This window comes from Sander lucioperca, chromosome 19 (assembly GCF_008315115.2).
Source record: "Sander lucioperca isolate FBNREF2018 chromosome 19, SLUC_FBN_1.2, whole genome shotgun sequence".
Lineage (NCBI taxonomy): Eukaryota > Metazoa > Chordata > Actinopteri > Perciformes > Percidae > Sander > Sander lucioperca.
In genome coordinates this window covers 20,067,599-20,087,950 of record NC_050191.1, presented here as the reverse complement: position 1 = coordinate 20,087,950, position 20,352 = coordinate 20,067,599, and the positions used below count along the sequence as shown (strand labels likewise).

Sequence of the window (20,352 nt, the reverse complement as noted above, 5' to 3'; positions counted from 1 at the left end):
AATGATAGTTATGAATCATACCACATAAGTAGGTGGATATATATCAAGCCAAGTATGCAGGAGTGAAAGAAGTGGCATACAATACGACTAAGCAATATGTATTTTTTGGCTCTATGACAATATCAATCCACCACTTGGTCGACATTGTCCAGACTGAAAGATCTCAAGTTACAAGACTATCGTGTTCAAGTTTGTACAGACATTTGTGATCGACAGAGGATGTTTCCTCCTTTTAGCCAGCCACCAGGATGTTGACATTTTTGTGGAAATGTCTTTGAAACTATTGGATGAAATTCGCTGCAGATATTGAAGTTCCATAGAGGATCAATTCGAACTAGAAAATGCATTGGATTGAACCAAAGGTCAGAGTATGCATTGTCTATTTACTGCAGTGCTAACCCCTGAGCCACCATGCCTACCAAATAACAGTCATAGAATAGTATGTTGAAAAAGTTAATAAAAGTCATAGTATATTATGTCAAAAAAAGTGATAGTATAGTAAGTCAATAAAAGTGCTAAAAAGTCATAGTATAGTATGTCGAAAAAAGTCATAGTTTAAATGTTGAAAAGTGATAAAAGGTTGTAGTATAGCATCTCAAAAAAGTCATAGTATAGTATGTAAAAAAAAAAAAAAATAAATAATCATATAGTATGTCAGAAAAGTGATTAAAAAAATCTGTATATCATGTCGAAAAAAAGTGAGAAAAAAAGAGTCATAGCATAGTATTGAAAAAAGTGAGAACAAAGTCAGTGTATGTCGAAAAAGTCATAGTATTCGATGTTGAAGAAATTTATGAAATATTTATTGTATAGTATGTTGAAAAAAGTTATTTAAAAGTCATAGTATAGTATGTTGAAAAAATTATAAAAACTCATAGTATATTATGTTGAAAAAAGTAAGTAAAAAGTAAAAAGTGATAAAAAAGTCAGTGGGGTATGTTGAAAAAAGTAGTAAAAAAGTCATAGTATAGTATGGCGGAAAAAAGGTCATAGTATAGTATGTCAAATAAGTGATTAAAATGTCATAGTATAGTATGTTGAAAAAAGTGATAAAAAAAGTCATAGTATAGTAGTCGAAAAGTTCATAGCATTCGATGAAGAAATTGTTAAAAAATTCATAGCATGTTGAAAAAAGTGATAAAAAAGTCATAATATAGTATATCGCAAAAAGTCATAGTATAGTATGTCAAAAAATAGTGAATAAGAGGTCATAGTATAGTATGTCAAAAAAAGTCATAGTATAGTATGTTGAAAGAAGTGATGAAAAAAAATCATAATGTAGTATGTCGAAATAAGTCAAGTATTGCACGTCAACGAAAGTCTGGAAGAACACCAGACTGGGGATCGAACCAAGGGGTCTTTTCAGCATAGGAACCTAGGTCAACGAGGGTCGGGTTTCTGGTACAGACAGACCAACAACAATTTTCGCCATCTTATTCATCACTAATTTCACTTCTAACAACGTTTTAGGCGAGAAATGAACTGTTTAGATTTCGAATATAGGCAGTCTTGCAAAAATTGATGCCGAATTGACAATTTGCTTCAAAGTTTTCGGAGTTGAGAAGCTCCATGAAGTGAGGTAGGAGGGGTAAGGGAGTGACGCAAGCACGGCAACGGTCTTTATAGCGTTAAAATCAGAAAACAAATACACCAAAAAAAGTATGAACTAAATACTAAATCTAATGTATATAGCATATTTGTCATAATTTAAACAAGCCTCCAGAAGAGAAACGAGTATCTCTCTCTCTCGTGTGTGTGTGTGTGTGTGTGTGTGTGTGTGTGTGTGTGTCGACCGGCCAGCCGCAGGACACGCTTGTGGAGTTCAACTCCGAAAAGACAGTTAACCACAGGTTGCCATTAATCTTATAATGGACATGTGTTGTGATGTTTAAACAAACGAACCGTCAACGGTGAAATAAAAGCATCTGATTTACGAGACCGGTCTGAGAGACCTCCAGCTTACAGCGGGGTCTCTGAGCCAGTCCTGGCCGAGCCATGAGCTAGCGGCGGGGACAGGCGCCTGCTGGCTGGCGCCTGCTGGCTGTGTCGCCTGCTGGCTCCTACCAGCCCCTATGGCCACTTGGCCAGTGCGAATGCAATTGGAAAAAACGGTTTGGGGGAGAGTAGTTAGTAGATCTGTTTAGAAGTGGACTTTTCCTATAACTACGTTCCTGTAACTACTTGGTCGGAAAGCGGCTAAAGAAAGTCTTGAAGAACATGCAAACTCCACAACCCGGACTGGGGGCCGAACCAAGAGTCAGAGACTGCAGTGCCTATTTGCTGGTGCTAGTTGGAGCAGTGCTACCAACTGAGCCACCATGCCACCAAATAAAATATGGTGAAAACAGTCATAGCATAGTAAGTCAAAAAAGCCATTAAAAAGTGATAGTATAGAATGTTCAAGTCTAGTTTACTACTATTGTTAGTGAACACCAACATCGTGCTTCCAGTTGAGTTTACTGTGGTTGTATCAAACAATTTGTGAAATATGATGGCCATCTTTCTTATAAAAAGATGTATCAAGAATATTCATCTTTCTGCTACTTTTAGAATATATTGTTCTATGTTAAAAAGCCTCAGTTACACATTTAACTGGTTGGTTTTATGTTTATGTTACAGTCATGATTCTCACACACACACACACACACACACACACGTTTGTGGCACTATCTTTGGGACCCGTCATTGACATAATGCATTCCCTAGCCCCTTACCCTAACCTTAACCATCACAACTAAATGCCTAACCTTAACCCTTACCCTCACCCTAACCTAATTCTAACCCTAATCCTAAAACCAAGTCTTAACCCTCAAACAGCCCTTTAACATTGCGGGGTCCAGCATTTTGGCCCCACAAAGCTGTCAGGACCCCATAAGTATACTGGACTCCCGGTTTTTGGACCCCACGAATATAGTTAAACAAGCGTACACACACACACACACACACACACACACACACACACACACACACACACAGTCCCTGGTGTTTGCCCGCCTGTCTGACTTGGAAGTATATATCAGTGTGCTTGAGCGTGATGATCTCCTGACCCTATCATTCTGAATCTCGTCTGACAATATTATTTCTGACAAGGAGCAGGGGACGGATGGGAGGGTGATGAGGGAAGAACAGGTGAGAAGGGAAGGGGAGAAAAGTGAAGGAGTGATAGATTGACAAAAAAACAGAAGAAGGTGTTGTCCTTGGTGTTGGGTGTTGATTGTTGTCATTCCTGGCACACAGTTAAAACACAACTGCTCCATGTTGGAGGTGCACTCAAATCAGAGCGGAAATCAGGTTAAGATGAGATTCTTCTTAAAAATCAAGCAGCAAGAGTATGTGCGTGTGTTTGGAGAATGCAGTATGGAGTGCAATTAAGCCAGGTAGGAAGCAATTACTGACATAATTGTCGTTAACCGCACGGTAATTAGGATTACTGTGAAGGACAGAGACAGCTGGACAAGGACGTAGAGAGCAGCATTAGGTTAAGTAGTTTCACTGCAATCAATTGACATACATACATACAGACATACATACAGACATACAGACATACATACATAGATGTTGTCCTTAAAGAGAGAATAATCTGAGTAAATGTATGGATCATAAATGCATTTAGCATCAGGCTACCTGTACAAATCCTCTATATCTATAGATTATAAAGCCCCAGTGGCTTCCTTTGGCCATTTGAAGATATTTAATTAGAAGTTAGTCTTCTTTCAGGGTGCTGTATGTTCAGACAGTACTCAATACGTACATATTAAAAAAGGTAATCATGCAATGAAGATGACTAACAGTAATTGCTGAATTTTATGAAAGGAAGAGCGAATATAGACCTAAAGCCCATCACTTTGTTTTAAATCTTTTATCACATTAAATATGAATGATTAAATTAGCAAGAATCCTAGAGTTGTTATCCACCCATGTTTGATCTAATGTGTCTTGTGTCTGAAATTTTGCTGCTGCAACAATGTTATTTCCCATTTTTTTGGGATCAATAAAAATCTATCTATCTATCTATCTATCTATCTATCTATCTATCTATCTATCTATCTATCTATCTATCTATCTATCTATCTATCTATCTATCTAATCTAATCTAATCTATAGGAGTCCTGCCCAGTTAAGACCGGTGAAGCTTAGACAAAAACCCAAAATACAGAAATCTTTCATGTGAAACTGTTCAAACTTTGGAATAATGTGTTCATATAGAACCACATCACTCAGGAAGAAGCTTGAGAAAGCAGGTTTTCCCTTTTCCATTTTAATAAATCTCAGCAGCACCATTGCAGATTGCGTTTGACTGTTTTTGACTGTGCAAACACTAAATATTCAAAAGCAGTGCAGCCACAGAAACCATTTCTATGCAAATGCGCTTGCACCTGTATTCCAACTGAAACTGTCAGCAGCGTGTCTCCAGCTGATTAGAGCTGCTATTTTGCAAACACTTTAAACCCATTACACACAGAATTACTTGGTACAGTTATCAGTGAACTTATGCTGCTTTAGATGCTGTTTCTAATTAGGAATCTGATAGGTGAAAACAGTAGAATAGTGATTCAAGAACAAAAGGAAAGCTGTATTTTTGTAATGGACTGACACAATGAGACATCTTTAATGTCTAAGGCAACACATAAGAAGAGGCACTGGTTTACGGGCTTGCTAGCCATTTTGGAGTTATCACGAGCTTGGTTAGCTTAGCAGCGTAACACCTGTGATGCTGGTTGTTGTTTTCAGACAGTCACAGCCTTTTCTCACTGAAATTTCTAGGGTTTCTAAAAATACAATCCAACTTATGACTAAGTTTACAATATACAAAGCCCTCTATAATGTTAGTATTTAATTGGGCTATTTCTGTGATAATGACCAAAGAACCTGAACGTGTTCAGTGAAAAAAAAAAAAAAAAAAAATCATATTCATTGAATCAAATCAAATGAAGGTATAAAAACTTAAGTTTTTTTCAATCATAAAGCAAAGACTTTCACATCAGTGGAATCAATAACATGAGAGGAAAGATCAAACATTTCATGAATAAAATGGAAAACAGGAGTAAACAGAGATTCATGCTTTTTAATCTAGTTTGTTTTGGAGAATTTAACTGAGTTGAACCTCTAGATGAAAAAGGTCCATTTTGTGGATCACAACTGATAGGTGTTGACCTATCAAACATCGAAAGCAGGTTTTAAACCTGTTTTGAAGGCCGATAATGGGGCAGCCCTTGTGTTTACATTTGAATCACAGATTTAGAGAGATAGACATTTTGAATATAAAGATGCAGAAAAAGAAAAAGAAGAAATGGAACTCTAAAGAATAAAGCAAAATAGAATGCAGCCTTAAGGCTATACTCGTGGCGTCTTTTTTCAAGCTGCCAGCGTCTGTTTTACATTATAATCCTATGGAGTAAACAATGTTTTCAAAAAAGTCGTGAGCGCTTTTTTAAACGCTACTGGCAACATTTTTTCTGCAGCTTGGGTGTCTTTTTGAAGTTGAAAAAAGTTAAACTTTTCTGAAAAAAACGCCTTACACCAAGCGCTTTTTTGACAGCCGACCAATGACAAGTGGAGTAGCCAGACCTGTCGTTTTCACAACAAGAAAAAATGGAGTCGGAGCACAGCGAGTTCTACGGTATGACTGGGTGCTCCCTGTACAGGGAACTCGCTTTGTTTTATGTGATGTTAGCAGCACCGCTCTCTCTCTGTTCTATCTCTAGCTCGCTCCACCGCTTTGTTTTATCTAACGCTAGCATAGTCTAAAGCTTCATCAAAATGAATACTTCACGTCACAATAAGCATAGAATATGCTTTTTGTTTACGACTCGATGGAGTGCGATGCACTTCGTCAAAAAGTTAAAGAACTTAATAACCTGTTGGGTAGAGAGACGGCCAACTGCATCTTTGAGACAAGGAAATATCAACTTACCAAAGAGTTGGATGAGATAAGACCCTGAAAGAAATGTATATTAACAGGGAAAAAGAAACGAGAAGAGAGCTAGAGAGGCTGCGCAAATACAGTAATGCAGAAACTCTCAGCACTTCAAAGATTGCCATGTGGAGAAGGAGAAGAACAGGCTTCTCCAAGAAGAACTCGAGAGGACCAGAGTTTCACACCATGAGATCAGCCTAAGGTTTGAAACCAATGTCCTCACTGTCAGACAGCAGGCCGACTTTCTTCAGCGTGAGCTCGACAATGAAATGAAGTCTCACTCAGACTGGTTGTCAGGAGCTGCAGCTGATCCAGAACCTCAGGGCTGAGCAGGACACCGTGCGCGAAAAGATGGCTCAATCACAGATCAAAACCCTTCAGCAAAACGCCTTCGCCAATGAGACATTTCTTTGGAGAGAGCTAGAGGAGCTGAAAACTCAGTTCAACGTTCAGATCTCACTCAACCACGAGCTTTCCACAGAGCTCAAGGCTGAGAGAGAGGACTAATATGCCTCCCCGGAGGAAAAGGGTCAAGCATGAGGAGCAGCCTGAGGATGAGACATGTAAGCAGGAGGAGTCCCTTCCTACCCATGTACCTGCTCCTGAACCCATGGAAGCTCCCGGACCCATGGAGGCTGAAGTCTCTGAGGGGACGCTCCTAGAGAAAACAAAAAAAAGACTTCCACCTGGACAAGAACCCGCCACTTTCTGCAGTTGAGGAAACCACAGAAGTGGAAGAATAACAGGGACTTGAACTGATTTCCCTCCCACCCTTACCCACTCCACGATCGATCGATCGATCGATAGAGGAAGCACTTCTGAGCCTTATCAGTCGATAGATAGATAGATAGATAGATAGATAAATAAACTTAGCACAAAAAGTAAGGAAATTTGTGTTATTTCTCTGTGGTAACAATGCTTTTTGGCAATGAATCTTATACCGTTGGAAAGCCTGTTTAGTTCCCTTTCAAATGGTGCCCCATTTGTAAGGAACATGCATATGTGGGATGAGCAGCAGCGCTGAGTATGTGGGTTGCGCCCATGAAAAATTTGCTAAATCTTCTCTGCCAATGCCAAACAGCTTATTTTGCCATTGACTCGTTTGGTATTTGGTGGATTGGATGATTGAAGTTGGAAGAAACAAGACATATTGGCAATTTAACAATTTATTCATTTCACAAACAGGAGCCTCAGTAGCGTGTGGAAGAAACATACACAGCCACAACAGCCTGGCACCACCTCCTCATGCTGGTCACCAGCCTGGTCACACACTGCTGTGGGATGGCATCCCATTCTTCAACCAGCATTTGTCGCAAGTCAGCCAACGTGGTTGTGTTGGTCACTCTGGCACGAACAGCACGCCCAAGCTGATCCCACAAGAGTTCAATGGGGTTGAGGTCAGGAATGCTGGCAGGCCATTCCATCCACTCCCACATTCTGGAGGTAGTCTCTGATAAACCCCACCCTGTGGGGGAGAGTGTTGTCATCTTGGAGGATAGAATTCGGCCCCAGACTGTGGAGATATGGGATTGCCACTGGTTGCAGAATCTCATCTCTATATCGCTCTGCATTGAGATTGCCTCCAATGATGACAAGCCTCAAAACAAGTGTCAATAGCAACCGCAAAATACCCTGTTTGGCAATGGAAGAGAAGATTTGGCAAATTTTTCATGGGCGCAACCCACATACTCAGCACTGCTGCTCATCCCACAAATGCATGTTCCTTACAAATGGGGCACCATTTGAAAGGGAACTAAACAGGCTTTCCAACAGTATAAGATGTATTGCCAAAAAGCATTGTTACCACAGAGAAATAATCTACCAAACACAAATTTCCTTACTTTTTGTGCTAAGTTTATTCTCACACACACACACACACACACACACACACACACACACACACACACACACACACACACACACACACACACACAGGTATATTTAATAACATGACAGATAAAAAAAAGAAAAAGAAATATAATAAATAATAAAATCATGTCATGTCAGGCGGTATGGTGGGGTCACCTCACAGGAAGAACCAGGCAGTCTTTCTGTGTAGAGTCGAATGTTCTCCCCATGCCTCTCTTGGTTTTCCGGGTGCTCTGGTTTTCTCTCACACTTCTAAAGACATGATCAGAATGCAGATCAGATTAATTGGCTACTGTAAATTGTATGCAAGTGTAAATGTGAAAATAAATAAAAAATAAAAATCCTGCATATTGTTGTATTTTTGTAGTAGTTAGTGGTTGTACAGTTTTTAAAGACGGTTGTCAAATGTAGGACTTGCGTCTCTCTTAATGCAGGAACGCACATTACGTCATCAATAAATATGATTACGCCGTGACGACTGATAAGTGAATTAAAAGTGTTCTATATTCAGTACTTGGTCAGGGCTCACTCCAGTTATTGCTGATGACTAATTTCTGTGACAGTAACCCATTTTCAATTTACTTTGACAGAGTCCCACCAATTGGTCCCACCTGTTTAGCAGTGTGTGTGTGTGTGTGTGTGTGTGTGTGTCTAGATGGTAGTCTAATGCTACTTTGAAGGGAGAGGTAAAAAATAAAAAAAAAACATCCTCCTCGCTCATCTACTGTTGCTAGGTGAATTTTTTAGGTTGAAAGCTGCCCAAGGTCAAATTGAAAATGCAACAATGTAAATTAGCATTATTGCTGTGAAGAAATTATGAATGAGTGATTATGAGACAGAATGTACAGTTAGAAATGACAAACACGGACATGCAAAACACCATGATGTGACATCGACTCTGTGCTGAGGGTCTCATCTTTGGTGCAGAGCTGCTCTCTGGCCAAAATAAAGCTTCAACATATTGCACAGCCTGTTTGCCCGATCAGTGCAGCTGGTGTGTGTGTGTGTGTGTGTGTGTGTGTGTGTGTGTGTGTGTGTGTGTGTGTGTGAGAGAAGCAGCCTGGACACTGGTAAACACTTTGTGGGTGCACTCTGCCCATTTGTGGCTTTGGAAGTTTATTGTACAATGTTAGACAGCAGCTGATATTTGCTGGTACTTTATGTGCATGTGCTGTGTGGGTGGGAATGTTTGGGTACATTTGCAAGTGTGTGTCTCGCTAATTAGGGACAAAGTCTTTGAGCAGCTTTTTATAAAATCGGTAAAACTTTTTTCTTGATTGAGGCAGATCTGATTTTCTTTTTTTTTTTTGTTTATTTCAGAGAGGGGACAGCGCAAATAATAAAGAGCCATGAGGTCATTTATCATCTGTAGTCCCTGGCCAAGGTGTTACAAAAGACCCCCTAAAATATATCAAAACAAAATAGAACATGCAGCCAGACACAGATAGCAGCAGCAAGAAGGTTTAGTGCCAACATGTTTATGTATTAATTATGCATCACTTTAATTGGTGCCTGAAATATCTATAAGTGTTTCATACCTACATTATAAGACACACACACACACACACACACACACACACACACACACTAATAACACTGAGTCAACATAAATCTCAGTTTGAAGCTGTCAGACATACACCTTTGACTTTGAGGACAAGACGCAAAAGCCAGCCATCAATAAATCCTCAGCTTCCTCTTTGTATGTCACCATCTTCCTGTTTCTATAATGACTGTGCACACCACACAAAGCCACAATGACCATACAACACACCACAATCATTTATGGCATATCTCAGGCTCAAAACATACTAGCAGTTTCTTATGCAATTTATTGTAAATCACTCATAGTTTAAAATTACTACCAAAACATTTTCCAAAACATAGCACAGGTTTGTAAATTGGAAAAGTCATGAAAATGACCCTGCTAAGTTTTGAAACTTGCTTTGAATAACAATCCATTGTAATGAACAATTCCTAATTCCTTTCAAATGTGTTTCACATGTTGCATCATAATTTATTGCTGTGGCTGCAGGGATAATTTCAAAAGAAGAGCTTCCCATGAGCATCTGAACACATCAACAAAGTCGTGCTTTCAAAACGGTTTCCTGTATTAATTAGTTTCCTTAATAAAAATAAGAGGCATCACTAGGTTCACTTTGATTTTATCTGCAAGTTGATCTTAATTCCGGATTTCCACTCAATGCAGAACGTCTGCGGATCGGCTCCGCTGCGTGTCGGCTGCGTGCTCCGCCGTCCGTCAATACCATAGACCGTACATAGAATGGACCAACAGATCCTGTTGCTCTCAATCATTCCCAATCTTGCAGAGACGGAGAGCGTAGGTTTACGTAAGGAGATAACATAGGCACAGGATAATTATTACTAACTAAAATGCTACATTAATAATTAAACTTAAACAGCTAATATAAGTCGAAACTGCCTGCGAGCTTCTACTGTACTGTACGGTAATTCCGTTCCGCAGTCAGTGAAAATACACACATTGACTTTAATGGAAACCTATTGACCGCCGCCGTTCCGGAACCGTTCTGCAACCGGTGGAAATTGGAGGTTAATGTACTGCCAAGAAACCAAGGCTGCCTTGAAGGTAGAAAATTAAGAGCCTTATGTTAATTACACTCAAATTGTAGTTAATGGGCTGAAACAAAACCTTCATTAAAAGGTCCTTTAATCTGTTCTCATGGCTCAATAAGAAACTGCATGGAGTCTGGTTTTTCTCACTGTCTTTACATGCACACTAATTATCCAATCTAAACTTTACTGAGTAAACAAATTAATCAGATAAAAGGCCATAATTTGAGTAGTCTGTACGCAGATCTCAATTGTTCAGTTAATTCTGTGATCTAACCTATAGCTACATAAGTAGGGTCTTTTCCTTTTAGGAACGCAAACAACTATTTTCATTTATAATCCTCAAGATTTCAGTCACGGTAGATTCTTATAGTTACTGGTGGTAATGGCAGCAAGAGTGTTTAATAAAATGGTTCCAGAGTTACGTTTGAAATGACACGTGTTTTGAACACTGATGGAAGTAAACAGAGTGGCTACACCATCAAAAATGCAACAGAAGGAGCAACTCATTTATCGGTTTTCAGTAAAGCCAAACAAACCATTTTATTAGAACCATTGTTTCAGTAGGAGTCAGTCAACATTATTGGATAGGACTGTAATTTTGTTTTTATGCCTTAGTTTAACATTGACATTAGAGAGATGATAGGAAATACAGGGAGAAACATACAGCGAAGGTCATGAATTGCAGTTCGCAATCTGCATTTACCACTTCTGGCTGGCATGACTTTCCTCAGATGGATTGTTAAAAAACAAGTCAAAACCTCCTCCTTCTGTTATTGTTATACAGTCACCAACGAGAACATCCTAACATCCTCAGTTTAAAACAAATAAGCTTTCCCTTACTCACACAACCTGCTTCTAAAAAACAGCCTGTTCCCACCGCTGGATAGATATTCAATTCATTAAAATGAGCACCGCTTGTCAATAGCTACATTTATGCACTTTGGCCCACTGATGTGCTTTTTTATTTACTGAGTGTATAATGGACTGCTCATGTGTATAATTTGTGTTGGTCCACTGAAAATGAACTGATTAAAAAGGGTGTACCGAGAGAAAACTGCCCTAGCTGTGTCTGTACCATGTCATCACTAAAACCTGAACTTAAATTGTGATGCTGATGGAAACTCCGGTCGCCTCTAATTTTTTTGGCTGGAGGTGACATGCACAGTTATATAACTAACTGCCGCTCCTTTTTTGGCTTGCCCATTGTTGTTCTTGCTACCCATGCTTACTACCCAGACACATTACTTAAAGCATAAATTACAAACTGTGAATCAGTGCTCATGCTTCAGCCCAGCTGACACTAGGTGTTTATCACAGCACATTTACAGAAAATGGCTTTTGAGGTAATTTAGGAAGTGTTATTACAGTGTTAAACACAGTCCCTGGTTTGCAATGCTGTGCCGTATGTGCGAGGTGACAAGAGTAGTTTATCACAGCTGCAGGCTGTGAGGCTAATTGTTCCAACACCTTAACTGTAGTAACACGCATTTGTCATAAACTAATAAAACATGTAAAATGTAATGTAAAAATGACCCCATTACAAGAAAATGAACCAAATTTGAAATGTTAGTTAACTAAAAGTACATACGTTTTATGGTATCAGCAAAGTATCTGAAACTAGTTAGCATAAAGACTGGAAACAGCAAGCTTGTCTGAATGTGACAAAATCTCAATGCAATCGATATTGGTGTTATTTACATTTCTGTTTAACTATGGGTTAAAAAAAAAATTGAGGTGCAGGAAGGAGGATTTAAAATAAGATGTAAACAGACCCCCCCCCCTCTACACACACCGTCTGAACTAATAGTAAATATAGATGTAGCCATTGATAAATGTAGTGTTGTAAGATAAATGTAGTGTTGTAAGAAGTGCAATGTTTGGCTCTGATATGTAGGGGAGTTGTAGTATAAATTAGCATAAAATGAAAATACTCAAGTACATAAGATAATAATTCAGTGTTTAATACAGTACACATTTAATAAACATTCAAGTGAGAAACACAGTAAATGACTTCAAGGAAAGATTCCCGTTTCACTCCGTTTCTAATTATTGTATTATATCAACGGAGGCGCTAAACTAATTTTTTCAGTTGAAAATAATGTGGCTTCACGGCATTTAAAGAGAGAAGAGCTGTAATTTGTACTTTCCTTGGTGAATGACAGAGAAAGAGACTCATTCTTCCTAATACATTCTGTGTGGGTGAGCAGAGGGAGGGAGGGAGGGTTAGCTTGTTCATATTCTAGTCATGTTTGAGTCACCTTGCAGCCAAGGCTCTTCAACACAAATAATGTCCCCCTCCCTCTCTCTGCCTGCCCTTCACTTTCTTAAAATTATTATTGTGATAATTGCCAGCTTCAGCCCACACCCTCAGCAAGATGATTTCCATGTTTTATTATTACAACAGAATGTGTTTTTGCAGATTTGGAACTTATGGGGAGAAAAAAGTGAGATCCATGAGGCGATAAGTACAATAAAGCTGGCCAGACACGCATATGCAAAATATAGAGCCTACTCACCTACATTGTTTTTCAAACACACACGCACACACACACATATTCACACAAATACATGGGTTCATTAAGGCAGATGGTGCCAGATGGAACTGAGTCTAAAATAGAAAGAGAAAAGAGGGTAAAAAAGAAGGATATTTTGTCTTTCAGAGCAGAGAACAACCCTGTGGGCTTCAGAGAGCGCATGCACAAACATGCACACAAACTGCACAACGCATCACAGGCACAAACACACACACGGTTGTATGTGGACGGTTGTATGTGTTTTTTTGAAATTCAAGCTGGGCTATCAGCAGTGTCCACTTACAAAAAACTGAACAAAAAAATACAAGAAAACTAGTATGATAAAAGTAAGCTATAAAAAATGTGTTCTTAAAAAAAAAGGGGTCCCTTGTTTAGGTCACACCCTCAAAACCCTGCATCCTACCCTTCCCACAATGCAACTCAATAATGTCCTTCTGCTTTGGTAAATTTAGATAATCCTGATGACATTATTTTTTTTTCCTCAGACTCCCTCCAGTCAACAGATGGCATTGTACCTGTTTTCCCAGGCTGAATAGTAACACACACTTCATGTGTAAAATTGGTGGAGTGCACCTTTAATTGTATTCTGACTCCTAATTTTGATGATTTTTTCACAAACTAATCACTGATGTTTTAAGTTTGAGGTGACATACTCTGTTTTCTGTCTTTCATACTGTCCAGTAAACTGGAAGAAGCTCTTGTGATAAAACATTTAAGGTTAAATGGACAGTAAACACCTGGAATATTATGATTTAATATATACTTACCAATTCACAGAAACTAAGGTCCTATCATGGGCTTTATGGATATTCAGCACGATTCCCATTCATGATGTGACACAGCAGGTATGAAGGGCAAATAACTCATATAAGATGCTGTAATTGATGCGACAAATTCATATTTCACAGCAAAGCGGTTGCAGTGTCGGCCATAAAACTGACAACCCAGAAAGTAATTGTCAAAAAAATGCATTATGTGGTAAAACTGTAGCACATTAATTGATGTATCAGCCCTTAAACCATATTTTTCAGACTTTAGAGTTGGCATAATGTCTCCTACTGTATCTCCATTAATCTCCTATTGATAATATGATATTCATCTACTGGGGTAAATTCAACTGTGTCTTGGTTTAATTTTACTACAGTCTTTAGATATACTGTCTGACAGACAAGCTGATGAAAACAAAACCTCCTTAGCAAAAGTGAAAAATCGACATTCTACGCAGACAATCCTACAGTGATGGACTGCTGAGGGATGCCAGAATTTTTAAGGCGAAGAAACCCTGAGTTCCAAAGTGGGGTGTCGTCTTTGCTATGAAATCTGACGTCATTAATGGTTGAAATCTAATCTAACTTGTGACATGAGCGCAGCAGAACAAACGCACACATTAACCCGAGAGATGTGACTCAAAGAGCAAATTCCAAGGAGGACACGCACCAAAACGACACTATCTATCCTAAGATTATTTAAATTACTGTATATAGGACAGGTGATTACAAATGTGCCCTTTGTCCAGCCTCAGCCCAGTCTCTGGTTACATCATGATGCCTTTGACAGTCACAATTGGCAAGCTGTTAATTCTCTGCGAGTTCTCCTACATGAATCACTCTCTCTGCACCCATCATGGCAGGGTATCACATACAGGTCAACTGATGAATAAGTCACAGTATCAGCTATGCAGCAATCTTCTGATTCAACAGATTCTCACATTTTGAGGAAAGCTGTGAAATAAAAGAGCTAGCCTGGTTTCACGTTGGTAACACCCTAATGAACCCGTTTCACACAGTTCACACTGACTTTTTCCACATTTATTTAAAGGTGATCTTGATGCAGGGAAGAACGCTTAAGGGAAGATACAAACACAGCAACACTGTGCCCTTCACTTGCATGTACTGTATGTGCTGCATGTTCACTTACCGTGAGTCTCAGTGCTGCCGCTGCAACAGGTATGAGGCTGCCTTCATCACTTCTGCTTTAGACCTCCTAAATGCCAGCAGAAATAAGGCCATTATTGTTTGTCAAATGTCTCGTTACGCTGCTTGCCTGAAACTCTGCATCATGTCTGTCAACCTGTTTGTTGTCTGTCCTGTTGTTTTAGTTTTCGGATGTGAAACAGCTGTCCACCTATCTGCCTCCCCCGCTGGCCATTAGGAGTCATGACATTGCCTACAGAGGACACACTGCGCCAGGGTCATTAATGCACCTCCTCTCAGTAAATGATGCTTTCTGTGTGAGGAGCTTCGCATGACACTGTCCTTGTTTTAGAATTTCTGTGAAACGAATGACCCACAGGGAAACTACAGGTGGCAAGTCCTTCAGGAGTTTGTCCCACCCTAGCATGTGCAACAGGAGAGCGATGGAGCTGTCAATCAAGGACAGGTCTAATCAGGCAAAGTGAAATCACCTGTGTGTAAAAACAAATCACCTTAAGGGAGGTGGAATCACCTGTTACCTACTGCAACAGCACACGTGGGGAATTCACATGCACTTAATTCCACAGATAATTCATGTCATACTCATCACACCGAGCTTCTCTTTTCACCAATTAATTCCAGTCATCCCACTCACACCATTTTTTTCTCCAAAGCTGATGTCAGTTACTTCATTGACTTCCTGCAGATATTTCACATTAAAAGGGTAAACAGGGAGGAAGTGTTGAGTTTGCGTTAACCAATTATGAATAAAAGACTAATTAAAGCCTGCTTCAAGTAAAGGACAGGTCCTCTATTCCGTTGAGATAAGTAATATATGAAATAGTTATAGTACTAGGAGAGTTAGAGCGTATACTATATATTTATATCTATGGGTAAATATTGGTTTTAAATGACCAAAATACAAAACATTTTCCTCTCAAATAAGGCATGCACCAAAAATGCTGAAAGGGATGGAAAAAAATGGAAAAACGTTTTATGGAGCTGTGGGTTTTTACATTCTATAAAACCATGATAAAATGCCTTGATTAAATAGACTGGATGCTCTTTTTTTGTAACAATGGGATAATCAAAATGTGCACTCTCTGACATTAAAGTACTGTACCTTGTGTTAATAGTTAGGATCCACCTTAAAGCATTTGCTCATAAAACAGCTCCTTTTTGAGGACTATAATTAGTTTTTCAAATACTGGCTGGTGAATTTACAGTCTGCTATTTCCCCCAAAATGGATGACACTTAGAAAACAAATGCTTCCACAAAAATCCAGCATCCCACTTCTTATAAAGCCCTATACTACTGCATTAGAAGACTTATGGGGGCAATGGCAACCCTTAAATTATCTGTCTTGATGTAAACATACTGTAGGTATCCTACGCACATGAACATTATGTAACCACTGTGGACCGACACGTACACCCAGACTGAAATCAGGACACAAACAGAGGGATATTGGGTTTGAATCTCATATCCTGTTTTATTGTTCAAATATGGCAGAACAAGATATACAACACAGTACAACCACGCAGTCAGACGTACACACGGACAAATGGAAAGACAAACATGTATAGATTTTCACACACACACACAGCTCTGAGTTGTCATGATTGATAGACAAGAATTTCTCTGGGGAACTGCTGATCAAACATCGTAAAGTCACTGTGTGAACTCTCGCACGCACGTGCACGTGCACACACACACACACACACACACACACACACACACACACACACACACACACACACACGACAACTTGTGTATTAAAGGGGATTTTAAGGAGATTAAGGATCCGGTGACAATAAAGATCTAAAACTAAAATGTTCAAAGTCCACCTAAAGACAGAATTCACCTTTGTTATTGATGTTTGAATGAGCCTGCAGTGACAGGACTTAAGTGGATTTCACAGGGATGAGAGCACATTTTCCAGCTCACACCTGTTTTCACTTGAGGGTGATAAACCTCACATGGCTGAAAATCTGAGCTGGCAAACTGTCTCTGTTCCTCAGAAATTATATTTATCTTAGAATAGAAATGAGATGAATTATGTTTCACGGTGGACAATTTTTTGTTACATTAACTCAAAAATCCAAATCTTTAGCAACAGGTTTACATTTAAGAGACTTATCACCCAATCACCCCACAATGGCTCAAAATCTTACCTATGCACTTCAGCACTTGCAGAAAAATAGATTTGTTTTAGTGACTTTGTACAGAGTTGATTGGATTTAACAGCATGTATATATTTACCTGCTCTTTAAAAACTAAAACCTAAGACTATTAAAAAAACAAATTCATCATTTTGTGCTTTTTCCACCTTTCAATGCAAACTGAATGCTCTTTTTCTCATTTCAAAAAATTAAATAGCTTTTCATCTTTTCACATGAAATTAATTTCTCTAACAGGGACAGCAAAGCATTATAAATAATAGTTAGAAAGGATAAAATAACATTTAATGTCAGAGGGTAAACAAATCACTTTTTGAATAGCTGTCATCATCATCATCATCATCTTGCTGTCAGTCGAAAAACCTCATCTCCAGGAAGTCAAGCTTAAAAAAACAAACAAACAAAAACGACAATCCCCCTTAATTTCACACCGATGCCTGAGTGTTTCTGAATGGATTTCATGAGCTGTGGGGGGCTTATGCAAAGCACGAAAGGCCAATTTCATTTTCAAGTTTAACAAAAATAAATAGATGGATGGAAGATGCTGAAATAAAGAGCCGGAGGGTTTTCAGCTGACAGCAGCGATTGTCTGAGTTAACCTCCCCAACATCAGCATCACCATCTGAAGAACTTGCTTGGCTGTAAATGCTTTAACGTGCAGAATAAAAGCTCTATGGATCAGCATAAATACTCCAAATGAACACTGAGCCACAAACAGCGAGGCTTCAGTCTGTCTTATAGACTTAGACACCAAACATTTATGAATGGATTTAACACTTGGAAGCATGTGTGCATTTTGCTGCTGCTTCAAATGAATTTCACAGAACAAAACTGACAATATAGTATGTGAACAAAAAATAATGACATTTATATATGATGAGTTAATTGCTGTGTGTAATAGTAATAATAGCCTGCCACACACAAACACCTAGGTCATTAATAGAGGTTTTGGCATTAATGGAGTGAAATTGCTTTCTTGGCAACTTGTAGTGTATTGTTGGAGTGTTATTTTATTTGAAAGGGCAAACAACTCGCGTAAGTAAAGCAAACTGTCTACGAAACCTGATTAATCGTATTCTTAAAAGGGGCAGTTTGGGAGTGACAGGTTAAAGTGAACCCTACATGTGCATGTGTGTCTCTAGAGGAGTGCTTCACATGTTTTCTGCGTTTTGAGTTTGACGTGCAAACACAGCTGAGTGAGGATTGAGGGGCGATATCCTTGCTGTTAGATGTAGTGAGTTAACGAACAGTCTTAGCTAGCTGGCCTGTTGGGACCGTCACCTAGCACTGAACTCAAGCTACAGTATCTATATATTGGCACTGTGTCAGGCTTGGTCAGTAGATAGGGCAGGTAGCTAGCATGACTGGCTAGCCGTTGTGGTTGGCTAGCTGGGTTAGCTAGTCAGCAAACTGGGCTGACTGGTAGGCTGGTTCAGGCTTTGTGCCCAGGGCTTACTGACTTTTCTCCTGGCAGGCCTGATGTTTTCTGGGCAGCTGGTTTTGTCAGTCTCTGTACCTCAGTCCGATGATGTCACTTCCTGTTGTCTGTGGTGGAGTTAGCTGTAGTGTCCGTCTTTGTTGCAGTATTTTCAGTGTTTCCAGGGGGCTGTAGTGCCGTGGCATTAGGCCCGCCCCCGTTTTGAAGTGTTTCTTGTTTGAACTGTTGCAAGGCGCGATTGACAGCATCCTCGACCAATCGCCTGCTGACTCTTAGTAGCTCCGCCTCATCGGGCTCAGACCGGCGATGCCCACCTGAGTAGGACAAGCACAGCAAAAACAAAATCATCATAATCATTCACAAGAACATGTTATCACACAGGCATTCAATTGGAGTCGTGTTTCGAGCTTGCGCGCGCCAATGTGACGTCAAAATGACGTAGATCTCGCTGGCGCGCCAGGATTTTGAGTGCGCGACCAGAGGGTGCGCACCACTTTATTTGTCTCAGCGGCGTGCGACAAAGCAGAAACAGGAAGCATGAACGAGCTCGAGGGCAACCGGATGCCAGGACTCTCAGAGTGACTGCAAGTCTCTCTTGTAAACTTACTGGGTGAAGATGAATTCTTTTATGGCGAATGAAAGGCTTGATACGACGAAGTAGGTCATCGAATCAAATCGAAGCATTGACGTCAATGCAGCCAGTTCTGCCGTTGTTTACCTTTTTCTTCTTCTTTTGTCCGTAGAAATAGCAAAGTCGGTAGCCTTTCCTTATTAGCACCACCTCTGTTCCGGAGAAGACTGCAACTAGTGATGGGACCACCACGCGAGTATAAACAGTTAAGGCCCAGACACATAGATCAGACGGCTGACCCTCGACAGAAAAGGCAGTTGGACTGATCAGTCTACCCGAGTTGGTAAAAAAAGTGCCTCAGAACACACCAAAGCGACGAGACGTAATAAGTCTCCATAACAGCAGGCGGTGCTAAGCTGTATTGTTGTCCAAAAATGAAAACCGGCAGCTGATTGGACGAACGCGTCACGTGGGTCTGGTTTCTCCGGAAATTCAAAGACAGACTGTCATGGCGGCTTGTTCAGAATACGATCTCATATTGTACTAAAATAGTTCACCGAAACGTGTTTCTGAAAACATTTTAAGCGAGAAATAGGCCATGCAGCTGCTGAATCTGTCTTCATTTCAGATCAACAAAGGTCAGTTTAAAAGATTTTCGTCAGATTTTGAGATACTCCAGTCATGCTCATTCCGCTCCCCATTTCCAGGTTAGCACTCTACCAATCAGATGGGTCATTTGAGTCCGACTGCCGGCAGTGCCTGCCCCGCCGATTATACATGTCAAATCGGCCAAAATGAAGGCAGACGGCCCCTCGGACGGACGACGGCACGGAACACGCCGAACAGACTCGAGACACCGACCTCGCCAGACTGCCCGACGGCCGATTATCGGCACTGTGTGTAGTAGGCTTTACAGCACTCCCATGATGTTACACTGGCGCTCGACAGGTCAGCTGCGGCGAGTATACCCCACATTTAACAGTAAAGTTGTAGGCCACAAAACCAAAAATGAGCTGCAAGACACTAAAATGGCAGCTACCATAAACCTAGCTTAAGCCTCCCATGGTGTTTGGGTGTCTTTTCATATGATAGCAAGGCTGATTTCATTCTTATTTCAGTATGTTTGAAATTAAAACAGAAAATAATTATTAATCTGACAATGATGACAGAGTCTATACTCACTCATCACATCCAGCAACAATAGATTGGCTGTGACGACAATAGACAAGATTTGACAGCGTTGATAATAACAGCTGAGTTAAACATCCCTCTCTCAGCTCTTCTATTATACATGCATTTTTGATTTAATCTACCTCCTGGGGAGATTAAAAGCTCTT

General features: G+C 39.9%; 1 protein-coding gene and 1 long non-coding RNA gene across 3 annotated transcripts in view; both read right to left on the bottom strand.

Moving 5' to 3' along the window:
- Positions 1 to 12,409: 12,409 nt before the first annotated feature.
- Positions 12,410 to 15,310, bottom strand: LOC118493862. Its single transcript, XR_004895904.1, has 3 exons — positions 15,116 to 15,310; positions 14,826 to 14,895; positions 12,410 to 12,986 (listed from the first exon to the last, which is right to left on the bottom strand). It is a non-coding gene; the product is annotated as an uncharacterized LOC118493862 (long non-coding RNA).
- Positions 15,311 to 17,052: 1,742 nt separating this feature from the next.
- Positions 17,053 to 20,352, bottom strand: part of LOC116066131 (A-kinase anchor protein 7) — a 43,303-nt gene continuing 40,003 nt past the window's right edge. For both annotated transcript variants that reach the window (XM_031321986.2, XM_031321985.2), the window contains one exon: positions 17,053 to 18,758. In XM_031321986.2, the coding sequence (XP_031177846.1) occupies positions 18,538 to 18,758 (221 nt within the window). In that variant the 3' untranslated portion in view covers positions 17,053 to 18,537. The remainder of the gene's footprint in view (positions 18,759 to 20,352) is intronic.